Genomic DNA, 25,538 nt, shown 5'->3' on the forward strand with positions numbered 1-25,538 from the left:
TTTATGGAAGGTAATGACACCATTACAGTTCCGTGCAGAAAGACATTTCTAAGCTTTTTTTAAAAAATAAAATCCCATATATGCTTCAAACTACAGGTATAATTTTTTTTTTTTCCTGAATCCTCCATTGGAACTTGAATTTAAAACACAGTTTAACTCCTCAGTATGTGAAATCTCATGGCCACATTAATTGAGAACATCTGAAGCCAGGAGAAAGAAATCACTTCCAGTTATGTTGTCAGTGTTATGCACATAACATTCCCACAGCTGTAGATCCATTGTGCTCCATGTTATAAATAAGAAATTGCATGGTGACAGCTAAAATTCAAAAGCGTTAATGTTTCTCTTTGCAACTCTTTTTCTATTTTTTCTTTTTTTTTCCCCAGTCTTTTGAGATTTCTCCCCGCTCCCTCCTAGTACAAGTTACTTGAAGCAACATTATTGCTTAACCAACCGACATATTTACGGTAATTAAAATATAGTAAATGCCAAGCAAATATGACTAATGTTGCTATTTGGCAAATAAGCCAGAAACGACGTCTACTGATTCCGAACCGGGCTGTCGTATTTGCGCTAATCAACGTTTCTCCTTCTTCTGCTCATCTTGGTTATTCCAGCACTTTAGGGAGAAGGCTCTAAGGACGTGGCCAAAGGCTGCCCCGACCTCCGTCTCACACGGCAGCTGCCACCGAAGCCATCGAGTTGTGGGGCGCAAACGCAGCTGAGTCGGGGCCGTGAGCGAATACAAACCAGCTCCCTTGTATCTCTCGCATTCTAGGTTGCGGTCCCTTTTCAACCATGAAAAACAACTACAAATTGTTCCCAGAGCTAAACCACTTAACATCTTGGCACTTGGTTGTTTTTAACTTTGTAACAATAGGCACTGTTCACTCCTCTCAATCTCAGCTTTTTATTCTATAATAAAGCAGGAATACTGATGAAAGGCTAGTCACGGCTGCTCCCCGTGGTATCAGGGTGGTGGCATGTGATGATTCACATGGGGTGTGTTTGATCCAAGAAAGCCCAGCCTCTGCTTATTCTTCCTTTGTTCTGTCATCTAAGGTGGAAAGGCAGAGAGAGATGAGTTGAGAATTTTTTTTCTTTTTACTATTATTTAGCAGGCACAGAGCAAGATACACATAAGCGAAACAACAGGGAGTGGAATTCTTCAGCATTGAAAATTACAAGTAAGAGATGCCTTTGAACTGGGAGATCTGTTTTCTGCAAAGTATGGACACTTTATTCTCATTTGTACATTATTCTTATCCAGCAGCAGGTTTTAGAGTGTATTTATTTCCGCTGCTGTCATGTTGTGTAGCCCTGCAGAGGGTCGGCATTTGCACTTGGTGCTGTACAATCACAGAATTAAAACATGGCCCCAGCCACAGAGTTTAAATTTAAGCTGGAAGAGAACAGATTCAGCCAGAGGGGGATACAAAAAAACCCACCAGGACAGGATGGGTAAGCACAATAAGCAATGGCCTCAGCACATCCAGCTTAAACGTTTGTCCCATTTTTCACAGGGAAAAAGAGTTCTAAGGAGGAATTTGAAGGGTAATCACTCTGTTCATGCCACTGAAGTGCTTCCCATAAAGAAAACACAAAGGTGCTTTCCTGAAACTGTAATGAGCAAACCAGAGGGGACCAGCACCTATAGCAAAGAGGGTGCTGGCCTTTTGATCCTGCAGTGAGAGAAAACACGTAAGGTGGCTTAGACAGGAGCAGGGCTCTAAGGGAGACCAGCAGCTTGTATTCCATACAGGAGAGAAGGCAGAGCTGTGGGAAGGACACAATGACAAGGGTGACACAAGCAAAGCAACAGGTATGGCAAACTGTTTTTTGTAACATCACTGTTGATGTTCTTAGTGGGAGAAAAAATCCAAGCGTCGGATTCAGAAAGCTTTTCTACTGATTCCAGTCAGTACACAGCTCCTTCTGATGCTACACCTTTTTTATTGCTGGGTTATGCAGTACCTGCATATGCAAAGCCCGTCATTGCTTCTGCAGCTTTCCCTCTGTCCTCGCACACTAACTGGGAGGATTTCATAACTAATCCCCCCTCGGCTTTTCTCCTTACCTGCTCTCTGCTGTTGCTAATAGAGCACAATTTCATTCCAAACCCGTACCAGTGTATCTACTCAGAAAGCTTACTGGAGGGAAAGATAAAACCTTTCTAGGACAAAAGTCTCTTTTGTAACAGTCCTGACCGTGACCTGATAAAAGCTAGTGCTTTCACCCACACGCGCTCACGTTGCTACCCACCGCAGGGCACTTACCTGTTCCTTGAGCTCAGCAAGCTGACTGGAAAGCTGTTTCACAAGGCTCATGGTTGACTCCAGCCTTTCTTGCAGGTTCCTGATTTCATTTTGCTCACTGTCACCTTCATTGCTAACCAGGGACATAGCTCTCATCCGAGGGAACCAGTCCAAATTCTTCTCCTACATAGGTGTTCGAAAAATTAATAATGTTAGTAGGGGTTTATGCAGTGTTCCTAAGCTGAGACTAGAGAATGAAAACTCAGAAGGATTTAGAATCACAGAATAGTTTGGGTTGGAAGGGACCTTCAAAGGTCATCTAGTGCAACCCCCTGCAATGAGCAGGGACATCTTCAACTAGATCAGGTTGCTCAGAGCCCTGTCCAGCCTGGCCTGGAATGTCTCCAGGGATGGTGCATCTACCACCTCTCTGGGCAACCCAGGCCAGTGTTTCACCACCCTCACTGTAAATAATTTCTTCCTCACGTCTGGCCTGAATCTCCCCTCCTTTAGTTTAAAGCCATTACCTTTTGTCTTATCGCAACAGCTCCTGCTAAAAAGTCTGTCCCCATCTTTCTTATTGGTCCCTTTTAAGTACTGAAGGGCCACAATAAGGCCTCTGCGGAACCTTCTCCAGGCTGAACAACCCCACCTCTCTCAGCCTGTCCTCACAGCAGAGCTGTTGCAGCCCTTTAATCATTTTTGGGGCCTCCTCTGGCCCCTCTCCAACAGGTCCATGTCTTTCCTGTGCTGAGGGCTCCAGAGCTGGACGCAGAACTCCAGGTGGGGTCTCACCCCACTTGTACTTAGTACTCAGTAGATGACACACAGCAAGTGAGCTTAAGAAGTAGTAAATCCAGAAATTATTTTACACAAGCATTTTTATTCTTGGTTCTCCTTTGTAAAGAAGGCACCAACTGGAAAATCTCGGTTCCCCACAGTTGTACCTCTACTGCAGTGTGGGCCATGCTGGCACATTCATCCGTGTCTCTCTGGCATGCAGCAACCCCACTGGCTCAGCTCTGGGGAGACTCCTCTGGTACACGAACACCAGAAAAGCCCGAGTGCTCCCCATGCTTTGCTCTTAAGTGTATGCAGGGACACACTTCCCCACTGTCTCTTCAGCTTGGCTGGCCTCCATCTATTTCGTCTGTCCTTGCAGCAATGTCAACAAGCCAGCATCAGGGAAACAAGACAAGCCAGAGTCCTCTACAGACTGGCCTGGAGTGTTCCTGCTTCAAGAGCCAAGGGACCCTGGATTCAGCTACCCACAAAAGAAGATTTGGGGTCTTGGGAATGGCTTAGGCTTCAGCATGCTGTTCAAATTGCACACCTTAGGTAAATGCAAGCACAACCCCATGTCCAAGGGCTAACCTGCTAAGGACCAGACACTAAGAGGAATAGCACTGAATTGGGTGTTTCTCTATTCATGGACTCAGGCTACAAACTTCATCGTAATAAAAATACTGTAAAGAGATGATGAGTCAGGAAGGTGCTGCTTATCAACAGGAGCCTGAAGTGTCTGTAGAGAGCTTGAGGGCACAGACACTTGTGTGCAAAGTGTAACAGGTGGAGGAGACTGAATGGTGCAAGCCTAGAAGGAGCGGCAACCTCGTGGCAAGCAACCTGGTTTGCCTTAAGGCAAGAGACAAAGGAAACGGGTCCTGTGGCTGGTGATGCGTTACATCAATGCACCTCTGCCCTGGGGGGAGTGGGAGGATGTGGTTAGATCATATGCATGGTATTTTGCAAGGGGCCTCTATGGACATGTGCACTTGATAACTTTAGAAGAGAAACAGAATGAGTTGAAGTGTGTTTCTTCCAGACTCCTGAGCTCTGAGTGGCTCCACGCAAATAGCACTATATTAAAAAGGAGAAAACGAGGAAAGAAAAGCAATTCTTTCCAGAATCCTACCTACAAGACTCCTGGCAGGCAAGAGCTGTGCTACTTACATTGTCCAGGCTTGGTATTTGGTAAAGTTTTAAGTGCATCTAACTTACTGTAGTCTCAGACTTTGTCTCACCATGAAAACAGAAAAGCCAGTGATGATTCTGCAGCATGTACAGCTGAGCAGCCCAGGGCAGCCATAGGCGAGCAGGGTCCACATGGGCTGGCCTGGCAGAGCTGTGAGCCCGGGGATGCACCAAGCGAATACAGTGTTATTGTGCTTCCAGAGTTGCTTTCAGCTATGCAGTGCTCTGCCCTGATCACCAAACTCTCCCCTCCTACAGCAACATGGTTTAGAAACAACCAAGCTAACCCTCAGTAAGCATGGAAGCACTTAGGTTATTAATGTTTTTCCCCTATTTGCATCAGCCCAGCCCCCCTGTTACCCTGAATAAGACAAAATGCAAAGCCATAAGAATTTTGGCTTGCTTTCTTCTTTTTAACTCAAAACTTCTAATGAGTTTTTGTGTGGCTGTGCAACCTCTGGCCCTGTTGCTAAACCGACAAGATGTTCAGGGAACGTGACCGTGCCCCTCCGTTGCATTTAGCAGCCCGGGGCTCAGTCAGCCATGTGTGCCGGTGGAATGAGGCCTCTTTCCTCGCTGCCCACTTTCTGAGCCTCGTGATCTCATTATGACAATTTACTGTGGTTACGCATGATGCCATTTTCAATGGGTCATAACTCATTCAAATCAAAACCTGTTTTCACCAGCTCTGCTGGTGAGCTGGAAAGGAGCGCACATGACCCTCCCTGCTGGATATCCCCAGCGGACACACAGAGCGGCAGACTTCTATTTCTGCTGTGTGCGTTTCTGCTTACAAGACCAGCATTCATTTTCCACGAGTATGCTCCGGTATTTATTTTAAATTTACTTTGGCTAGGGTCTAGCAGAGCATTCATCACGTGCCTAGCGTTCAGCACAGGTGTACTCATTTATACTAAGCTTAGTTTGTGCACAGTGTCTTTCTGGATCAATGCCTTTTTTTTTTTTTTTCCAAATGTTTGCCAGCAAATTTGTCTGCCACTACAGGCACAGAAAGTTAATTCAAAGGAGGTACAGTGAACAGAACTGCACTTGTATCTGAATGTTTCCTGGAAAGCTCTGGTATCTGCACCCATCACAGCTTCTCTTACTTGAAGCACCTGAAGATACCGAACTCAAGGCTGCATGGCCACAGAAGCCAGCTGAGGGATCAGGAGCCCTTTTTGGCCGGGCTCACTGTAACGCCAAAGTTTCTGAAGCCAGGCAGCACAGGGAGAGCAATCTGAGACTCCATCACTGCGGTTCTTGTGTTTGCCGAGTGCTGCTGCCAGGATTGTGAAATGCACTTTGCTAGTTTTGTTTTCCACCTGCCACTCCCTCGCTTCTCCAGGACACAAGGCAGAGGCCACCGACTGCTTCGGAAAGATTTTTGTGGACTGACCCTCCACTGCATGGCAGCATTCAAAGGAACACCAAACAAGCCCATGGGGATGCCAGACATCCTGGCTCAGTGGGCTCGCCTCTCTCGAGGCTCCCTCTGTGATCTGCTTCCCTCCTCCTTTGCACAAGATTGTACTTTCTGACCAGGAGCAGGTGAAGAGAGGGACAGAGCACACAGCACCTCACCTGTTGCCACACAACTTGTGGTGCTGATGGCAGCTCTTTGGCCAGAACTTCTCTGAACCATGTGCCAGCTCATCTCAGCCACCACGAGCCCGAGTCATGGGAGCTCAATGACAGACTCCACTCACTCACATGTGCCCAGCTTTGCCCTTCCGGCAATGCTATGATAATCTCTCCCAAGAAAGAAACTTGGTTCTAGTTTAGTTATAGACCAAGACCTGGGCATATTTGGCTAAAATGTTGTGGAGGATCAAGCAAGGACTTGAGCCAAGTTCTGAGAGAAGCTGATGGGTTTGCATGAGCCAGAGATCACAAAAAAAATGTGCGACTGACTTTTATAGCCTCTCCTGGCAGCAGAGACGCAACAGGTCAAATAGCTGACCACAGGTCTCTCGCTTGGTAGTCCCAAGTGCTGTGTTGGGTGCAGGCAGGACTTTGCTTCTTGGTTCTCAGCTGCAAATATATCTAAAAAATCTAGTCCAGCTGTGTGTCACACAAAGTATAAGAAAGATTCAAAATTCAGTAGGTCAGTAGGAAACACATTCTAGTCTGCCAACCAGTCTTTAAGTTAAAAATACTCACCTGGCTTTCACCAATAGCCCCATTATAGTGAACACAGTAGGCATATTCCCTTGCTGAACTGCACACTTCTGCTGTTCAATATTATCCTATTTTTTCATTGCATTATGAACTGCAGAACTTCATTAAAGGGCAGCATGAAAATTAGCTCTGGCACACAGCCTTATTTGCTGAGTCTAGACCACAAGCAAACAGTAGTTGCTGCTGGGGACAAAAAACTTTCGATCACAAACCCACCAGGATCCAGAAAGCAAACTGGACAAGGCTCCTCTGCCGAAAATTTTAGTAAATGTTCATGGGGCAGACAGGCACTCTATAACTGCTCAACTATGGGAAAGCTATTTTTACTTCAAGGTAATTGCTTGCCAATTAACTGAAGGTAGTTAACGTGTTTGTACAATCCCAAACATTTGTTCTGGGACTTAAATGTTTATGGGCTCAGTCCAGGGTTCACCTTCACCAACTAACACATGTTAAAGCTATAACATGGCTTGTCTAGGCTGCAGGTGCGCTCCTGCTTCACCTTCTGGACTGGTGCAGGGATAGGAATCTACAGGGCGTTATCTGTCACGTCTTAGCTATTGCTCTTAGAAACCCAACCATTTTGCTCAGGATAGCATTCACTCAGACATTTTGAAGCCGGTCTGGAACCAAGCGGCAATTTGGACGAGGGAGGTAGGGTGCTGGCAGGGAGCAGGGCAAACCTCTGCAAACAGCTGTCACAGGACTCAATCAACAGCCACCAGCTTAGCACAAGGCAACATAACTCAGGCACAAATGAGCTCACAGGGGGTGAGGTATGTGGATGGGATGTTTTAAAACAAAGTAGCTGCCCAAACACAGAATTAATTGTTAAAATGTACTGAAACATTCTCTCTAAACAACCAGGGTTGAAGGCAGTATATTGTTACAATTCTTTCATACTTGCACAGGATAGCAGCTACTCGCAGCCCAACCGCAGCAGCCCACCTACGGATCACAGCATCTCCCCACTCCACACTCCCTTCGCCAGCATAATGTGCGCCTTGCAAAATTTGGATTTAAGTATACATCATCTGTGTCCACGGCAGAGAGTCAGCCAGACAGGAAGCCTGCAGGGACAGAAAGGAGCCGCAGCCTCCCCTCCGTCAGTTCAGCTGGGGAGAAGAAGAAGGAAAGAAAAAAAAGGCAGGTGGGTCTAGCCAAAAGGCTGCCGGCCAAAGAGACTGCACACGAGCAGAGCAGACATTTCGTGTGGTGATCCAGCGCGCTCGCTCCAGCTGTCCTCCCCCCTCAGCTGGCGGGACTCCAGCGGGAATCACAGCTCAGCCGGGGCAAACACCTCCCTGCAAGGTGCTCTGAGTACACGCAGCTGCGAGGTGCCGATGGAGAGGGCACGCGCCGGAGAAATCGCAGGGCTTAGAGGATTTGCTGCTCGTGTTTTCTGAGAAACCTCAAACCCTTCTGCTCAGAGCAAAAATCTGCGTTTGCCTCCTGGAGTGTTCTACGCAACCTTCTCCCTCCCTTCTGCAGGCTTTCCAGGGGGAGGGCAGAGCTACAGGCAGAGTCCTCCCTTTGGTAAAACATTGCTATTTTTCTGACTTTGCTGGCTGCGGGTTGAGCACGGATGGAGAAGAGGCTGAAGAAATTTGTTTAGAGCTTCTATACTTTGTACAAAGTCTCTCTTGAGCCATCCCTGTCCTGTTGGCACAGCCAACTGGCTTCAGTTGAGCTTTCACGCTGAGCTGAATCCATGCCTCCAGAGTAATTGGCAGAGGGATGTTTCTTTAGGAGGTGCTGGTTTCACAGGCTAGCAGCGAGATGGATCAGCTGCAACCAGCAGGAACGACAGGGCTGAGCCTTTAAAAAATAGATTACTAGATAACAATGAGAGAAAATAGGTCAAAGAGTAGGACAAGGGGGATGAAGTAGAGAAGTGAAGGCAGCCTAATGCTTTCTGCCAGTGCCACGGCCGTGGGCTCTGAGTGCCACACCACTGTCAGCTGTACCAGGCTTTCATTTCTCCAGCAGACTCTAATGAAATGACTCTGAGCCATCTCTGCCCCATGACCCCTTGTTGCAACATGAAAACAAGCTGTTTCAGGACTTCCCTCGTGTCTGTTCAAAAAGAAAACGGCGATGACTGCTCATGACTCCTCCTGGGTTGTGACCTCCCCAGCTGCACGCATCAGAGCAGGAGACCAGCCCCCATGTCCCCCAGCCCACCGTTTTCCTCTCTGGCACAGATCCTTTGCTCCTCGGTGACTCAGTCAGTCGGCCGTCAGGAGGGTTATTTGTTACCTAACAACGAGGCTGAGAAAACAAGTATGTTTAAAGACCTCTGAGCTCCTCAGCTAGACAGTTGCTGAAGGGTGCAGAGGAGGAGCGTGGACATTGCTATGAAGGTTTGCTACCAGGTTGTGGTATCCCACCCTGCAACACACGTTCGTTGATGTGCAATCATAGAACGGTTTGGGTTGGAAGGGACCTCCAAAGGTCATCTAGTCCATCCCCCTGCAATGAACAGGGACATCTTCAACTAGATCAGGTTGCTCTGAGCCCCGTCCAGCCTGCCCTGGAATGTCTCCAAGGATGGGGCACCTGCCATGCAATGAATGGCAAACACCAGCTTGGCAAAAGCCTTCTCCAGCTCTAGAGAGACTGTAGCCTCTCAAGTGCCCATCGGGGTGGTAAAAACCCTGCTGCACTGGTACTGAGGGGAGGCACTGCTGGTCAACCAGTGGCCTCTTGGACTGAGTAGCGGCACTGCTAAAAAGTGGGGCACGGCTTCACCCCCTGCTACTCGGTTGTGCCCCAGGACCCCTGTGCCTCAGCAGGCCGGCAGACAATCCGCCGGCATCACTGCCCTTCAACAGGCAGCTCACGTCCTTCCAGGCAAGAGAACCAACAGGCCTTTTGCTCCCCTTCTTTTTAGCCAGCACCTTGAATAAATACTTTAGCACTGGGTACAAAGAGATCTGTTTGCTGAGAAATTATTCTGTACGTCTGAAATGTAAATAAGTCCATCCATTTCCTTCCCAGATCTGTTGCCCATACAAGCAGAGAGTGATCAGTCCAAATGACCTTTGGAAAGCTATTATTTTTCTGCCCACGGACAGAGCCTGGCCGTAAGAGTCTGTAGTTACGTAGCTGCTATAGCCACCTTAAAAAGGGATTTCAAAGATTTAAACTATCTTGTGCTTTAGATGACACAGGGCAATAACCACTTTGTGATTTAATCACAGACAATAATAATTTGGTTCAGTGTATGATTCAGCTAATCCACAATTTGATAAACGTTCATCCTAAACTACAAACCCAAATAGCTTTCTGCAAATCCTGTTTGACACTTTAATGTTAAGACTGTATTTGATAAGCAATCTGTGCTGTACAAGAATACAGGCAGGGAAATTAGGAATTGTTATGCATCTATATGCATCCACAACAGTAATTCAAGGAAAATAAAAATTAACCTTGGCAGTTGCAGATAAATCTTAATGCAACAAGGAAACTCATTGGTTTGCCTGGCTCTGTACTGGATTGATACATGCTACAGTGTTCACAGCTCATAGAAAAATATGGAAAGCTGTTTCCTCCTGCTAGAAGGCTGGAACCATAACACAGACTCACTGTCTGCTTTAGCAGCATCATTGATGCATTTACTTTCACTCTAACTTGGCTGAATGTTTCTGAGGGCTGCAACAGAATCTATCACTGTAATTCTGAATAATTGTGAGTTCTTCAAGACTGATATCCAGGTCAGTCAGTTATAAATGTCTTAATGTTTCAGTATCAGCATTCCTGCTTGCGATGTCCCTGCAAAAATTATGGTGAGGAATGACAATAAACTTTGAATTGCAAAGATTCTTCTCTGATGCTGTATGTGGCATTTTCAATACTCAGCCTGAAACTCTGTAAAGGACTCTGCTTTTCCAAGAAAAACACCCCAACATTTCTTCTTATCAATCACACCTAAGGGATTTGGTATTTACTTCCAAGCGATGGAAACGATCATGAAAATTTGTTACAGTCGAGACCATAAGTTTGAATGTGCTCTCGCACTATTGTTGCGGGCAAAACCATATGCAAATGTTAAGTACATGAGTCACAGTGTGCCCCTACAGTGAAAAAGGCTGACCACAACCTGGGCTGCATCAGTAAGAGTGCGGCCAGCATGCGGAGGAAAGCAATCCTGCTTCGGCCCCCTAGCAACTTTACCCCAGAAGGTGGAAAGTAGAAACCGAACTAAGCAGCTTTGTCACTGCACCTTCCAAGTATCCTCCAGGTGGGGATCACAGAATGGCTGGGGTTTGAAGGGATCTCTGGAGACCATCTAGTCCAACCCAGGAACCCAGGAGACCTGCTTGCGTGTAGGACCACAGCTGGCCGGGGACTCACAAGTGTTGTGTGGCACAACTCCTGTGTGCCTGGCGGGCCCAAGCTTGTGTCCCACCTCAGCACTGCTCTCCTTGAAGCCATGTTTGCTTCTTGTGTCTTCCCTTGCCTGTGGCACACATTTGTTTTTCAACTGTTGGCTTCTTCTGCTGCGTCAATCACTCTCTGCCACCTTATCTTTATCATAACCCTCACAATTGATATTCTCCTCTGCAAATCTTCAAGAATCCCAACACCGCCATCTGAAGCTACGATTTGGTCCTTAATATTTGTGCCCTTAAAATAGATATAATTATACATTTGTGCAAAACACAAGTTTATTTTTCCACATCCCTATGTTATTATGTTGTTAGTGGTTACGGGACATGCTTTCGGAAAAACACTTCAGATTATTCATTTAAAGTAATGAAATTATTTCTGATACAATCCCTGGATCTTGTGCATAATGAAACAACATCTGGGATAGAGATTAGAAAATAGATGTTCTTGGCTTATTTTTTTTCTTTTGTTAAACAGATGTTGTTGATACAAAACACAGAACTGTAAATCATAGTCTGCATGTGGACACAGACTGTCACTACTGAGCAGAAATTTACTGTAGCTAGATAGAGATTTGAAACAGCAATGAATCACTGGCTTAGTAACTTTATTCACGTGGGTATGGTTTCAATACTTGGACATTAAGTGCACATGTCCTAAAAAAAAAAAAGAACCTTTTAATGGTAGCATGGGAGGCTCTGGTTTAGTTCCAGCTGTCTTGGTGGGGGAAGCACGGTGTCATGCAATGGCAGCCTATGTGCAGAGGCACCTGTCGGTTCTCCGTCTCCTCTTTCGCAGTTCATTGCGGTGCCACTATCGAATCCCACCAGCTCGGCCCGCCCAGTTCCAAGAGCGGCCCCTCTCCATGCTGCACCCTCTGGGGCAGCCCCATCACAGGAGAGGGGCTGAGCTGCTCCTGCAGCCCCACCACGGCCACCAAAATGCCTGCAGCTCTAACTTCTTCATCCCCGTCCTTCCCTCGCTGGCCCTTGGCATCATTGCAGCAAACTCACTATTCAACTTGCCAGACTGGCTCGTGCCTAGCTGAACGGGAACGATATTTCTTCTTCCCACTGACTGCATTTAAAGCGAACAGAATTACGATGCTTCTCCAGCCTCTTGCCATTTCTATCAAACTGCGTGCATCAGCATGCTGAAGCCCCCCCTCTCCTAGTCTTCTTTGAATATTGATTTTCTTTTGAAAAACATGCTAGCAGGCGCACTCCAGATACCGAACCCTAGACAAAACCCAGCGGCATTAATCCCACTGCAGTAATGTAAATACATCCCACAGTATAATGCCACTGTTGGGGACCAGGATGATAACCGCACCTCAGAGAGCCTGTAAGGCCACCACAAATTTTGACCAGTTTTTTCCAATGTAAGTACTGGCTTCTTGATCCAGTGGATCAGGGTCTAACTCCACGGTTAAACTCCAAACCACGACCTCTACTTCGTATCTTTTGTAGCACAGAATTCAGGCGCATACTTGTTGAAATTTATGGATCTTTTTCACATTTAGCTTTAATTCTCTGGCCCTGTCACCTTGTATTTTGCAAGCACTGTCCATTTCCTAGCTTTAGCTTCAATTTGGTGTAACAGAATCTTTGGGAATTACAAAGACTCAGCTGGAGACTCATTTTTCAGAGGTTCAGGACTTGACCTTGTTCTCAGCTTTACACAGGCAGAGCTTCGCTGATTGCAGAGCAATTGTTCTGGTTTAGGATACTGCCCGAATCCTGATCTGAATGTTCCTTCTTTGGGCTCATTTTGACTCTGATGTATTTTGCACATGGTGCGGTATGAAAGGACAACATAAAGAACATTTTCTTTTAAAATTAATAAGAATCATTACTTATCACCAATGGTCCACGCAGAACTGTTTTTCTAAGTAATGATGTTATCTTGCATATACCATGCACATGCATAAATGTACACGCTTGAGTATCAGTCAGAGGAGAGGAAAAAGATCTAGGTGGCACCTCTTGACAAAACAACCCCAAGCAATGGCCACCTTTCAGCCATGTGGGCCTGAACACTATCAGCCTGCTCACCGACTTGCTTTCAAATCGCTTGCTGTCCTCATGGGTTTTGTACGTTCCCCTGCAGGGCGAGCACAACCTCTTGTCCATGCAGACACGGTGGCCAAGGAGCAGCCCTGTGGCAGGTCTGGCTGGGGCTGGATGAGAGGCAGATCCCACAAGGTGCCACCTGCCTACTGGGAAGCACAGAGAACTTTTATTCCTTTTGGGAAATAGCTGGAATACAGCAAAACCAGGCTCTCACAGAGAAATGTTTATTCGTTCAGGTTTGTGTCTGCCGTTCACAGAGGCTGCAAGCATCAATCAATAAAAGAAAAAAGCCACCATGGTATTTGTGAACCTTTATCTGCCTATGCTACATTTTCATTTAGTTTTCTTGCTTGCTTTGCTAGGAAAATATTGAAATGGATCCTCTGTACAGGTCTGCTTTTTCTTTTTCTTTATTTTTTTCCCAGACCAGCATTTAAATATGGCTTAGCTCTGTCCAATTAAAATGCATTTTCTCGTGAAAACAAGCAGATGATCCGTTTCACAAACCTCGAGTAACAACTTTCCTTCAGCAGCACCGAGCAAAATGAAAAACAGAGACAAAACATTTTAATCACATGTGTATAAAATACACAGGGTTCATTAAATACGATGTAAAGTCGCCTGTTTGTTTTGGAGACTCTTTTAAGCTCCTACTACCCCAAACTCACAGAAGTGTAATGTGATTCCTGAACTATTGAATTTCGTAGGATGGCTATAGTAGGTTCCATTATATATAAATTGGATGCAGCCAATTTACAATCTCCGATATATACTTTTATCTCAAAATGCCCTGTGAGGCAATTGTGTAAAGTACTTTATCAGGGATTGTTGTTGGTAATATTGCAAGATTTCATGATGTAAAAAATACATCAATGTCATTTAAAATGAACAAAATGGTTCCCATTTTTTTTCCCGTGGAGCATTTTTAACTATCTTCTCAACAAATTTGTTCAATAAATACTGTATGAAACAAACATTTTGCACTTTGTCCCACAGATACAATTTGCCAACCTGATTGATTTCTTTCTCTGCAACTAATCTGATTTCTTTAGGCTATATATCTTCCCTTTTATTAAGGATGATGCAATCTTAGCTTTTTATCATATACACATCCACCATGCTAAAAAGAGAGAAGATTCTGTGAACTAGCCTTGCAATCAAATAGAAAAACTGATGTGAATCTCATGAAGCTGATCCCAGAAGATAAACGGCACGAGACCAAAGCCATAGAAATCCAGAAACTTATCCATGCAGTGTAATATGGGCTGGTGGATTTTTCTTCCCACAACAGAGGTAGAAAACAAGTAACTTCATATCTGTAACACCTTGTAAAACAGGCTCACACTAATGATGCACCCAACTCCCTCAAATCTCGCTCTCTGAACTGTGGGAACTCAGAACCAAAACTATGTTTTTTGTAGCCTTTTCCTGGTTTACTTTTTGCAGAATCTCATCGTTACATTTTTTGTCTGGCCAAAGTTACGCTCATTTACTCTTAAATGGTGTTCCTGGTAAGGCAACAACCCCAAACTGATCGCCCCATGCTTTTACTAATTGCTTTTATGTCTTTGGACAAACCCATAGTCCTTCCTTTCCCCAGCATCTGCAGTTATCTGCCTTGGCTGTGGACAATTTTGGAGTCTCTTTCCCATTCAAGAAGCCAGAAGCTTAGTACCACTGTAATAAAAAGAACAATAATTGTTTTCAAATGTTGCAATAATATTCTCGAACAGCATTGAAGTGTTCTGTGTTTGTTGCTTCTCCCATAATGCCAAATCAAATTAATTCAGTTTATACGCTTTGGGATCTGCTCATCACACTGTTCCTCTGGGGTTGAACTCCTTATCTCTGTCTGTGACCCCAGCTAAGGTCCAGTTTTCATTCATTAAGCAAATCCATATACAGCCAGTCCCAAGAGAATCAAGGCTCCGCCAGGATTTTAAGCACAACAGTAGGTGCCTATCCGGTGCCTTGGAAGGCCTTTCCATCATTGGAAATCACAGAGTAAAGGTCTGCCCACACACACAGAGCTCCATCTCAGGCCACATGCTTCTTTAACAAAGGGATAAAAGATGGCTTTTGCAAACTGCCTGGAAAGTGAACAGCTCCATTCTCTGGCAGGTCAAGGCAGGAGCGGATTCCAGCGGGGAACCACAACCCATGTCCTGCCAGCAGCGCTGCTTGGCTTGAGGGTGCTCCAGCTGGAACACCTCCACTCCGCGTTCGTGGGGAAGCGCAAGTTTCAAGGAACACAGCCTCACGTCCAGACCCCTCCTCGAGTTTTTAGGGCCAGCAGCAAACAAACAAACAACCAGGAACCCAACTCGGCTCATTTATTTTAATTTGTGAATTGAATGAATTGGAGTTGGAAGCAGGACAAGAAGGCTGTGACTGCACAGTATTATCAAGGCAGAACCCATCTTTATAGCAAAATCAGTCTATGAACCCTAAGTACTGCTCAACAGACAGGTGGCCAAATCTTTCAAACACAGAGTAAATCAAGCTAAGCTTACAGCTGAGCCACAATAACAGAGGGTCCAAAAAGACTAGTGCTGGGTCGACCAAACCACTGATTCCCAGACCTTGGGGGGAAAACACCCAAATCTCAATGAACATACTTCTGGGGAGCTTTAGGCTCCCCTCTGTAACCTGCAATTACATTACATTTCCTTTGAAATCAGAAGTGATTTCAAGGGAAAAAAGGTTGCGTTGGTGATGGGACATGTCCCTTTTAACAAGTTCACAAGAACATGAGGGGCTGAGCACGGCAGCGGCAGGGACAAGGGCACTGTGCAATGCCACGGCCATTCCCTCACCAAGTCGGGGATGCAGGTTATCACCAAATGCTCACTACACACAGCAAATCTGCCTGTGCTGCAGCACCTGCCGCTGATATCAATCTTTCTCCCGCTCCAGCTAATGGCATCATTTCTAAGGAGGCAGGATGAGATTTGTAGTTTCCCATTCAAGCAGCAACAGGATAATTAATTTTGCCTGTCTGGAAAGAACGTATATAAACTTAAAGCCACTAAACTTCAGGCTTTTACAATGACATACTAAATGAAGCTCACCTTTCCCTTTATTTACCCACACCTCACATATCACCTAGCCAAGCAGGCCTACTAAATTATTTATGGTGGACCAAAGAGTCAATTTCTGGTAGATGCAGAGCTCTTGGAGTAGAGAAGAAGATGCACAGCTCTCTTGTAGAATAGGAGCTTTGTGTAAAGATGCATGGTCCTCATGTGATGCTAACTTGTCATGCTTTGAGCAACACACAAATGAGCAGGAAATCAGATAATTAGTCACGTTACTGTAATTGCTTATTTTATGAAGTGGAGAGGGAGGTGTTCAGCACTTGTATGAGAAAATGACGTAGAGGCAAAATTGTACAGAGAAGCAAAAAAAGCAATGGACTACCTACAGAAATGAAGGCTATTTTTGAACAACAGGAAAAGCAATAATAGAAAAATAATTCAATACCTAGCAGCAGGAAAAACAACAATGCCTCAATATAATCTGTAAATGTAAAAGTAGGTAACGGTTGAGTCTGTGAGGGGATAGGGACTTCCTCTCATACACCTAAAGTCGTTGAACCTCTGTAAAGCACAATTCCAGCTCTATTTTAGTGACTCTGTAGCACCACTCAAAAGCTCTGAGATCCTCTGTGAATTTCAGGCAGGCCTTGATGCAGAAAAAGGACTTTCTGGGGACCTGGTGCACCTAAACCGAAGCCCTGAACTCCTGCAGGGCCCACATCTGTATGGAAGGACACAGAGAGCTGCATTCTCCTTTGCTCTTCTATTTTGAGCACAACAAAAAAACGGGAGCAGTAAATCATCTATTTAGGCATATTTCTTTAATTGCTTATTTTATGAAAATCCAGCTGCAGACAAAACCGATGTTGTATTTCCTAGGAAATTAGCCTGTCAGAAAGTCCTCAGATCTTACTTAGCAGCCAGCTTTTGTGCTCTTGGTATTACTGCCATGGTAAGTAATTACTCATAATGTGACATGCATCATATCAGTCTTTTAAAAGTAATTAAGAAAAAGTTGCATGGCTTAATATGTACATACATCTCATCCTTGCAACTTGTTCTTTGATAACATCTGCTAGGTTTTGGAGGAAGGCCAGTTTTAAAAAGTAAAATAAATCAGACCTAACAATGGGAGTATTATTAGCTTCCCAAAAGTTATAAACTCCTTGCCCCACTCCAGCAGAGTATTTGTATGCACAAGTCCTGAAGCATTTTCCAGTCTGTGAGTTGCCAGATCAGAAACTTTACGTTGAACTAGAATTTATGATAATGAAGAAGCCTTAAAAATACCGTTTATTTATAGTGAGCCAGTTTAAGAACCACAGCTCACCGTCCCTGGCAGATTTAGCTGTAGCAGCTGAAGGGGTCACCCCTATCAGCTGGGTGCCCTTTCTCCCTGCTGAGATTATCCTACCTATAAAGAGGCAGCAGAATCGGTACCATGTCCTCTCCTCAAAACCAGTGCAGTTCAGACTGGCATGACTTCAATGCCCACCAATTTTCACATTAGTACTCTGGGCTGTGAACTGCAGAAGCTCAGGAGCGAACAAACAAACAAACACATCGCTTGTCCTTCCCCCTCTGCTATTGTTGTGGTTAATTGCAACAGAATGGTATGGTGGACATCTGGGAGAGGAAAATTCTTAAATCATCTAGGATGAATCATCAGAGTGCATGTGAAAAACACCCGGACTGTCTTCCTGACAACCCAAGTGTCCTTTCTGCAGCATTAATGTCACCTTTGATTGACATTTCTCTGGTTTAGGTCATTCTCTCTACCCGTAGAGTGACTAGCAATCCTCGGATGTAATATCTCTAGAATAGAGATAAAAATTAGTAGGGAAAACCTTTGCCTCCAAAATTCAAAAAGACGATAGATAACAGAGCAGAAAAACCCTGGATGACAGTACTCTTTTCTTCTCCAAAGAAGTTATATTTTAAGAGCTGAGGTCAACAGCCCTTTAGTACATATTATTTTATTACATTCTTTGACAAGAGTTGACAGCAATAAAGAACAGCTCGTTCCACAAACCCTGCTTCTCCTTACCCGCCTGCTCTCAGCATAGTCTTCCTCTTTCCTTACAGCACTTTTTCACTGCCTTCACCTCACCTGTCTGTCTTTCCTTTGGACCTGCTCCCCTCTAGCGTGTGCATTCCCCATGTGTGCTGGTTTGACTGAAGATGAGTTACTTTTCTTCATGCAGTTAGAAACCTTGCTTTTTCATAGCTAGCATGGTCATTATTTGGACTTAAGTTTGAGAACAAGCAGATAACACCTCAGAACAGAGTTAATGTTCTTAATTGCTGCTCTGATCTGAGAGTCAAGGCTGTTCTGAGCACTCTGCTCACAGGTGTGAGACATCGAGGAAGGGGGGCATAGATGGGGCAGAGCTTGACTGGCATCCAGACTGATCAATGAGAGTATTCCATTCCATCAGTGTCATGCTTCATCTCTCTCGTGTTCTTCTTCACTCTTTTTGTCGAAGCTGGGGGCGTTTGGTTTGGGACATTTAGTTCAGCCTTTTGCCATCTTGCAGAGGCCTCTGGGCCTTTCTGCCTTTTTGTTGTTTTTTTTTATTTCTCTGGGACTGGCTGTTTGGAACCAGGTGCCGCTTCCCGGGACTGGCTGCTCGGTGTGGGCTGAGTTCGTGAGGAACTGACTTGAGTATCTTTTATTTCTATTTTATATATATATTTACTAGCAGCATATTAGTATTTTGTTATTTTATTAAACTGTGTTTATCTCAATCCAAGTTTCTCCTTCCCTTTCTATTCTCTGCCCTATTTGGGGAGATGGGGATGGGGTACACGAGTGGCTACCGTGGTTGTATTGCTAGCTCCAGTTAAACCATGACACCCGTGCTTTGCTCAGGGATGGCCACAGAATACCTTGGACATCATGCTGGGGGTGTGCACCAGTATTTGGCATCAGTGAAACGCCAACACCTTCTCCAACCCTGGGACAACCTCTCATTGCCCCGCAGTGCAAAAGGACAGGCAGCCCGGCTCTTGACCCACAGCTGTTGGGCTCCGCAGGCCCTGCTTAGCTCACACTTCTGCTGTTTTGACAGTCAGCTACTTCTCCTGGTTTTGGCTAAAATGAAAAAAAAATCCCTTTGCAGGCCACACACTAGTGTGCCAGGGACTATACGCAAGCAACTCCGGCTCCAGGAGGGAGCTTGTCCCCTGTCCCCGCTGCAACGCCGGGGGGTCACAGCCACCCGAAACAACCTTGGCCAGGACGTCGCAGCACCACTGTGGAGACCTGAAGGCGGGGAGCTGCTCCCTGCTGCCAGGGCTCACATCACACCTCCACTCCTCAGGTGGGAGCATGGCAAAACACAGAGCAGCGAGGCGGGAGAGGGAAGGATGCCGAGGGAAAAGGGCTCGCACTGCCCAGGACACAGCTTGAGCAGAGTGACAGCTGTTGTGAGGCTTCTCGGTGGCTCACTTGGCATTATTCCCAGTGTCGCCTTTGAATTTAATACCCACTTCTGGGTATCTAATAGAAAAAGAAGGCAAAACCATGAGGCTGGAGGTAGGAAGAAGAGAGACAACAGTACCAGCTCAAGGGAGCTCTAAATTCAGGTCAATTTTCAAATGTCAGTGTGTTGTTTTTTTTTCTTTTAAATGAAACCAAACCAAACAACAACAACCACAACAACCAAAACAAAAACCCCGCACACCTAGATTTTTTGAAAATGGGGAATGCATTTTTCCTCATGACATGGAAGTGGCCAAGGCACTTGCCAAATACTTATTTTATTTAATAATTAAAATAAAAAAAAAAAGCTGACACCTTCAAAATGAAATTTTGAAATGTTTAAAATGAAGTAGTTAAAATATTTTGTCACATTACCAATGACAGGCCATAGCTGCGAGAGAAAAGTGCCTTTAAAAGAAGTGAATAAGAAAATCACTGTTCAGACTTTCAGGCCGATGCTGCTCAACCTGTCTCTTCTCTCTTGTCCTTCTAATGCTGATGGGAATTCTGCTTTTGATTTCAGTGAAGATGTGAGGATCCTGAGTAGCCTGAAGAAAGACTTCATATAAGGAATTTGCCATTCCAGGAGGATACATTTGCAGATGAAACAAGATCTAAAGGAATACTTTTATGATACTATCATGGCATAAAAGCTCAAGGTCCCAATGACCATGATGGCAGGAGGACAGAACCTTTAATTTCCTACCAAAGACTGCCTTGCTTCAGGGAGATGGTCTAACGCACAGCAGTATCCTCTACTCTTATGAACACAGGCTGGTTTTAGAGCAGTTTTTGGTTGATTGAGGAGTTATGTAATTGCACCTATTACATCCAATTACATAATTAGACTAAATAAGTAATAATATAATTAGGTGCTGTAATTATGTAGTTATGACAGGTAGTACTAATGCTGATAACATCCATTATGAAACTTGCTAAGAACTGTGGACAGGGCACGCAAGAACAAAACTTTTAGGGCTTCCTTTGCTAGAGTCTGTCATTCTTCCAATGGGCAAAATAATTAATTTAATTACTATGCCAATAGCCTTTTATTTTTTGCAAATGAATAGAGGCACAAATCATAGGCTAATTCATATTTCCCTGTTTTGCTGCAAAAAATTCAGCAACTAGTCATCTATATTTTTTGCCTCCATTAATCTATTTGTAGCTACCAAAGCTTAGGTGAAAACTGCATGCACAAATTGTACCTCTGAAAAGAGAAGTCTGAAAATCGGGATGTTAACGTTCACTGTTCTAGTTATCGCATTAAACTGTCTCCTCTGACAAATGGACACAAGGAACATTCCAAGATTGCTGTATCGATGTAACACAAGTTATGTGCATCTCTCTGGGTTTGCTAGGGATGGTATTTCTGGTCAAATGGGTCAGATAAGAAGTTTTTTTTCTGCAGGAATGAAAATTCAATAGGGGAATCATTCATGCAAGTTTTCAATGTAAATGCAAGGCATGTAGCCAGCTTTTCAAAGTTCATGTCTTTCTGGTTATTGTATAATACCTGTATGACTTTATAAAAGAAGCCTACATAACAAACAAATAATAACACCCACTGCCCTGATTTAATATTCATTAATATTTCACCTGATAACTGATATAAGATAGTGTGTAAGAAGAATGGGCATCACTGGAAGATCTGAAGTGCTTTATTCCTACCAACATCTCCATAAAGTAACTGTCTGAAAAGCTAGAGGTATATAAACTGTGTGTTGTTTTGCAATACACTTTATGCTTGATGCTTTTTTCTAAAAAGAAAAAAAAAAAGAAGAAGAAAAAATAATACCTTGATTTATGAAAGCTGGATGGCTACTGATTACTTCTGTCACTGCTCAGAGCAGTATGCTAAGCACTGAAGCAAATACAGAGCTGCTGGGAAAATCAAAATCACGGGGAACAGACGATGTCCACAGTCCAGAGGTAGAAAGCAAAAGCCGTCCTCTGCTATAAGGTGTTTTGAAGCCAGAGACATGTGAACTCATGGGAATGCCTTGAAACAAGCCACCCCTGGAGCAGAAATACAAGTGTACTTGGCAACCTGCAAAAATATTGCCTTTGAGTGAAGGGTGTCTACAGCATCACCTCTAAGTTTCTTTCCCTCTCTTGAGCTGGGAAAGGGAAGTTAGATGTGTAAATAATTCCTGCCCCTCTTCACACCCAGCCTTTTAAATAATATTCCAAAACAAGAAAACTGGATTTTCCAGTTGTGCTATCAGCAAGCCTTCAAACCAGATGCTTCACTGTTTGCTGGACAAATGATACATAAAAAAGATTGACCATCATAATACAGACAATTATATTTTTGGATCCTGATGGGTCAAGGCAATGGAGACAAGAGTATCAGAAATTGCCAGTGTTTTCCCTGGTGCTTAGTTAATACTGATAAGCACTTTTTTGCAATGCTTTGCAAGACAGCATTAGACAAGTAGAAATAATAATTGGTTCCTAACTACAGTTGTAGGGGCAGTGAGGATGATACTTGAAGTTAAACTCTACTTTCTATTAAAGTTACTCCAGCATACTCCAAAATTTTGACCTACATATATTTAAGGATGGATCTGAGCTTTGAAGATTGTATTTGGGTAGAAATTCTCTCTAAGTAATCAGGCTGTGAAAACACAGAATTTGTCTTTGGTTAAAGCTTCACAAACAGCTATAAAAGGCACACCTAATAATAATAAAAACTAGTAGAGCTAAGAGAGCTTTTCCAGGAGTATGATTCATGGAGTTTTTTTCAGCCATGTTCTGTATCAGCTGAAATATAAAATTGCATTCTACCTCCTCCACTTTCAAAGAGGTCCCCAGACTGCCCTGTTCTTCCAGTCACCCTATTTTTATAAATATTTGGGGCATTCCCCTACACCCCCAGTCAGCCTCCTCCAACAATGAGTCAGTTCCACTGGCAAGCCTCAGTTCCCTTGTGAAAGGTTAATTTGAAGTCTGCTTCTCTTGTGCCAGATCCTCACCAGAACTTGGTCTCTTACCAGTGACAGTGTTACCTCTCCCAGCATCAGCTTTTAGCCTGTCACAAAGTCAGAATTGGCTTCTCTCTTGGTCTTCAGGACAAAACCCATACCTCAGGCTTAATTTCTACATAGTACATCTTATCTGCTACGTTTATTACTATCATGGTGTGTTTGAAACACACCAAACATGTACACTCATCCAGCTGACAGCCCAAAACTACCTCTGAGTGCTTTCCTTTTCACTCTTGATCATAAGCAAAGCTGTATCTCTAAATCTCTTCTTCCAGTTGAATATCATACTTACAGAATACTTCACTCTTCCAGTCAGATTATTTTCTTTCATTTCATAATATTCCCTGTACCATGCAATCTCTCTGGCTCCAAGAGAAAGAGTCCTTTTCTGTTTACTTAAGTAGTTCAATTGCTTCTGCTATGCAGGACTGGTATTTCTGCAGCATGCCTTCCCTAGATTTCGAACTGGGGAATTTAAACTACACAAAGATACAATTACTAGTCCCACACCAGCCACTTGTAGTTTCCTCAAACATTTGTTTCTCTTTTTTTTCCCCACTCCTCCATTCCTTCTTCAATTCCATGTAAGCTTTACACTTCCAGGTCCATATGTACTTCTCCCATAATCCAGAACAACCATTAACTTTATATGTACTCGTGGAAAAAATAAGACATCCTTCAGAGGGTTTAATAATCCCCAAATATGGATTACTGCTAACAATGTAAACCACAAGCATTCCACCATGGAGGAACAGGGGCTTTGAGAAATCACTTCAGTGCTTGAGGTCACATGTGTTTTGGTGCTTTTCTGTTAATATTTCAGATATCCAAACAGGAGTTCCCACCATTAATGCAAATGTAAAATACATTAGTGAATTACATCCGAATAGTCAAACCACTGTCGCCACAGGATGAATACACTTACTATGAATATTAATGTATTCCTTGGAATTAAACATTAATGCTTAACGCACATACAAAGTTTAAAATCACACAAACACTGCAGGGAGAGGAAGAGGAGTAGAGAAGAAATAGACAAATGAGACAAGCCCTAGAGTCTGGAAACGTTATTGACTTCACAAATTAAAGTGCATTTCTGAGATAAAATATTTTCACATGTAAGAGGACGACTTGCCAGTATGAATAATTTCTTGTAATGGAACATAAGATAGAAGCATTTGCTTCAGTTTTGCTATCTCACCCATCATACTACAGAAGTGTAGATCCATTACTGCCTAACAGCACAAATGGGCTGGGCAATCAAAATGTCCATGGATGTAGGCTGCTCCTCCATATTGGAATACTCAACTCCCATCACCTGCCGCACCACCTTCCCACGTAGTGGTAACAGCATTTACAAAAGCTCCATTTCATCCAGCAATCAAGTGTGCACTCCTGTCTAAACACCAGCCACACTACTAATGCGAGTTCTTCAAGGTAAGTTCTTCAGTGGGTGGGAGTCATCTACTCCAACTTCAGCCAGCTCCCAATTAGGTATCTTGTCTAAGCTAATCATTTAGGCTCTCAATAGAGTGAGAAAAGCAACACCAGGGTGAGTCACCCCAGCTATCCCAGACACCTGCCTCAGGGCAGGATAAATGGCCCAGCACTCTGCACTGACAAGACAGGGAGCTGGGATCAATTTAAACCAGGTGACCAACTTGAAGACAGCTCAAGTTAAAGGAGAAGCATCTTTCTCTTGGCTAAACTAAGGATTTAAGGGTCACCCAAAACTTCCCTAGTGAGGCTGGGTAGTATGTATAATCAAAGGCTCGATGAAGGATCGTGAGGGTGGTAAAACACTGGCCCAGGTTGCCCAGAGAGGTGGTAGATGCCCCATCCCTGGAGACATTCCAGGCCAGGCTGGATGGAGCTCTGAGCAACCTGATCTAGTTGAAGATGTCCCTGCTCATTGCAGGGGGGTTGGACTAAATGACTTTTGAAGGTCCTTTCCAGCCCAAAGTATTCTATGATTCTATAACAGAGCAGATACTCTCAATAAGAAATGTGGCTCAGAAGGGCATAAACAGCAAAGCCTGATGCGCATTTGGTTACACCCTCCTCTGGGATTCAGACATATGCTAGCTCTGCAACCGCAGACCCTGGCACAGGCCCTGAGCAGTGCAATACCTGCCAGAAGTCCATGGGAAGAAAATGCTGCACCAGAATATCCCAATAGGAAGGAAGAATTCCACAAAAATAAAGCCTCAAGCCAGGCAGCCTTGATAATCCATCCCCCTCTCTCACCAGAACAAACCCTCTTTGGTAGCAGGCTGGAAATGAAATGTAATCGACCATCTCTCTGCCCCAGTGTCATCAAATTTCTCTCTCTGAATGCAAGTTGTACTCTCACTGCTTCATGAGGCAGTTTCTGTAGCTCTTCAAATCCCTGCGGCAGCTCTTCGCGGTCTTTTCAATAGCTTGTTCAGAGCAGTCATAGGAGAAAAAGCACTAGCCCTCAACACTGACCCTGCATTTCACTGTTCAGCAGGAGACGTTATTTTTCTGGACAGCAGCCCAGAGATACTGGACAAAGCCAGAGCAGCAGCAGATGTTACAATGCATGCTCTTCTGCCCCTGGTTTGGCTAATGAAGCAGCAGAACCCACAGAGCATGAGAGCACAAACACCAAACCAGAGACTATGGCCTGTGCCTTCATCTTTTTCATTATGTTTCAGACTATGCTTTGTGGCAGACTGTGTAAGACACGTGAAAAGATCTTTAAAAATACAGATCGATGCCTCCTATTGTTGAGAGAGAGGGGAAAAGAAAGATATTCTCTGCTCGAGCTGCAAGGAGCATCTCTCAGTTCCATAAAGCACGTGCCCAAATTGACTTACCACAATCATTTGCGCCACGTAGCTCTCTGGACCAGTGTATTCAGTTGGATCTTTGACTTTGACAAGAACTATAAAGTACAAATAATGCCACATGTTGTGTTCTGACTTTATATGCTCCTCAAATGAAACAGTCTTGTTATCAAATTTGTCTCTCTCCAGTCCTGTGAAAAGACACGAACATAATGCAAAAAAATAAACTTCAACATAAAAATCACCAAATCTGTTAAACATGTTAGAGAAAGGAACCTAACTTAATTTAAGGGATCATAAATTTGAAGGATCTTAATTTTAAAGCTATAACTGCATACAGTA

The 25,538-nt window shown here is 44.2% G+C and overlaps 1 protein-coding gene across 8 annotated transcripts in view; it reads right to left on the reverse strand.

The window, feature by feature from the left end:
- Positions 1-356: 356 nt before the first annotated feature.
- ITPR2 (inositol 1,4,5-trisphosphate receptor type 2) overlaps positions 357-25,538 on the reverse strand; it is a 268,651-nt gene continuing 243,469 nt past the window's right edge. For all 8 annotated transcript variants that reach the window (XM_065032515.1, XM_065032506.1, XM_065032510.1 and 5 more), the window contains 3 exons: positions 25,227-25,387; positions 2,277-2,438; positions 357-1,057 (listed from right to left, as the gene is read on the reverse strand). In XM_065032515.1, the coding sequence (XP_064888587.1) occupies positions 971-1,057; positions 2,277-2,438; positions 25,227-25,387 (410 nt within the window). In that variant the 3' untranslated portion in view covers positions 357-970. The remainder of the gene's footprint in view (positions 1,058-2,276; positions 2,439-25,226; positions 25,388-25,538) is intronic.

This window comes from Columba livia, chromosome 1, assembly GCF_036013475.1.
Source record: "Columba livia isolate bColLiv1 breed racing homer chromosome 1, bColLiv1.pat.W.v2, whole genome shotgun sequence".
NCBI lineage: Eukaryota > Metazoa > Chordata > Aves > Columbiformes > Columbidae > Columba > Columba livia.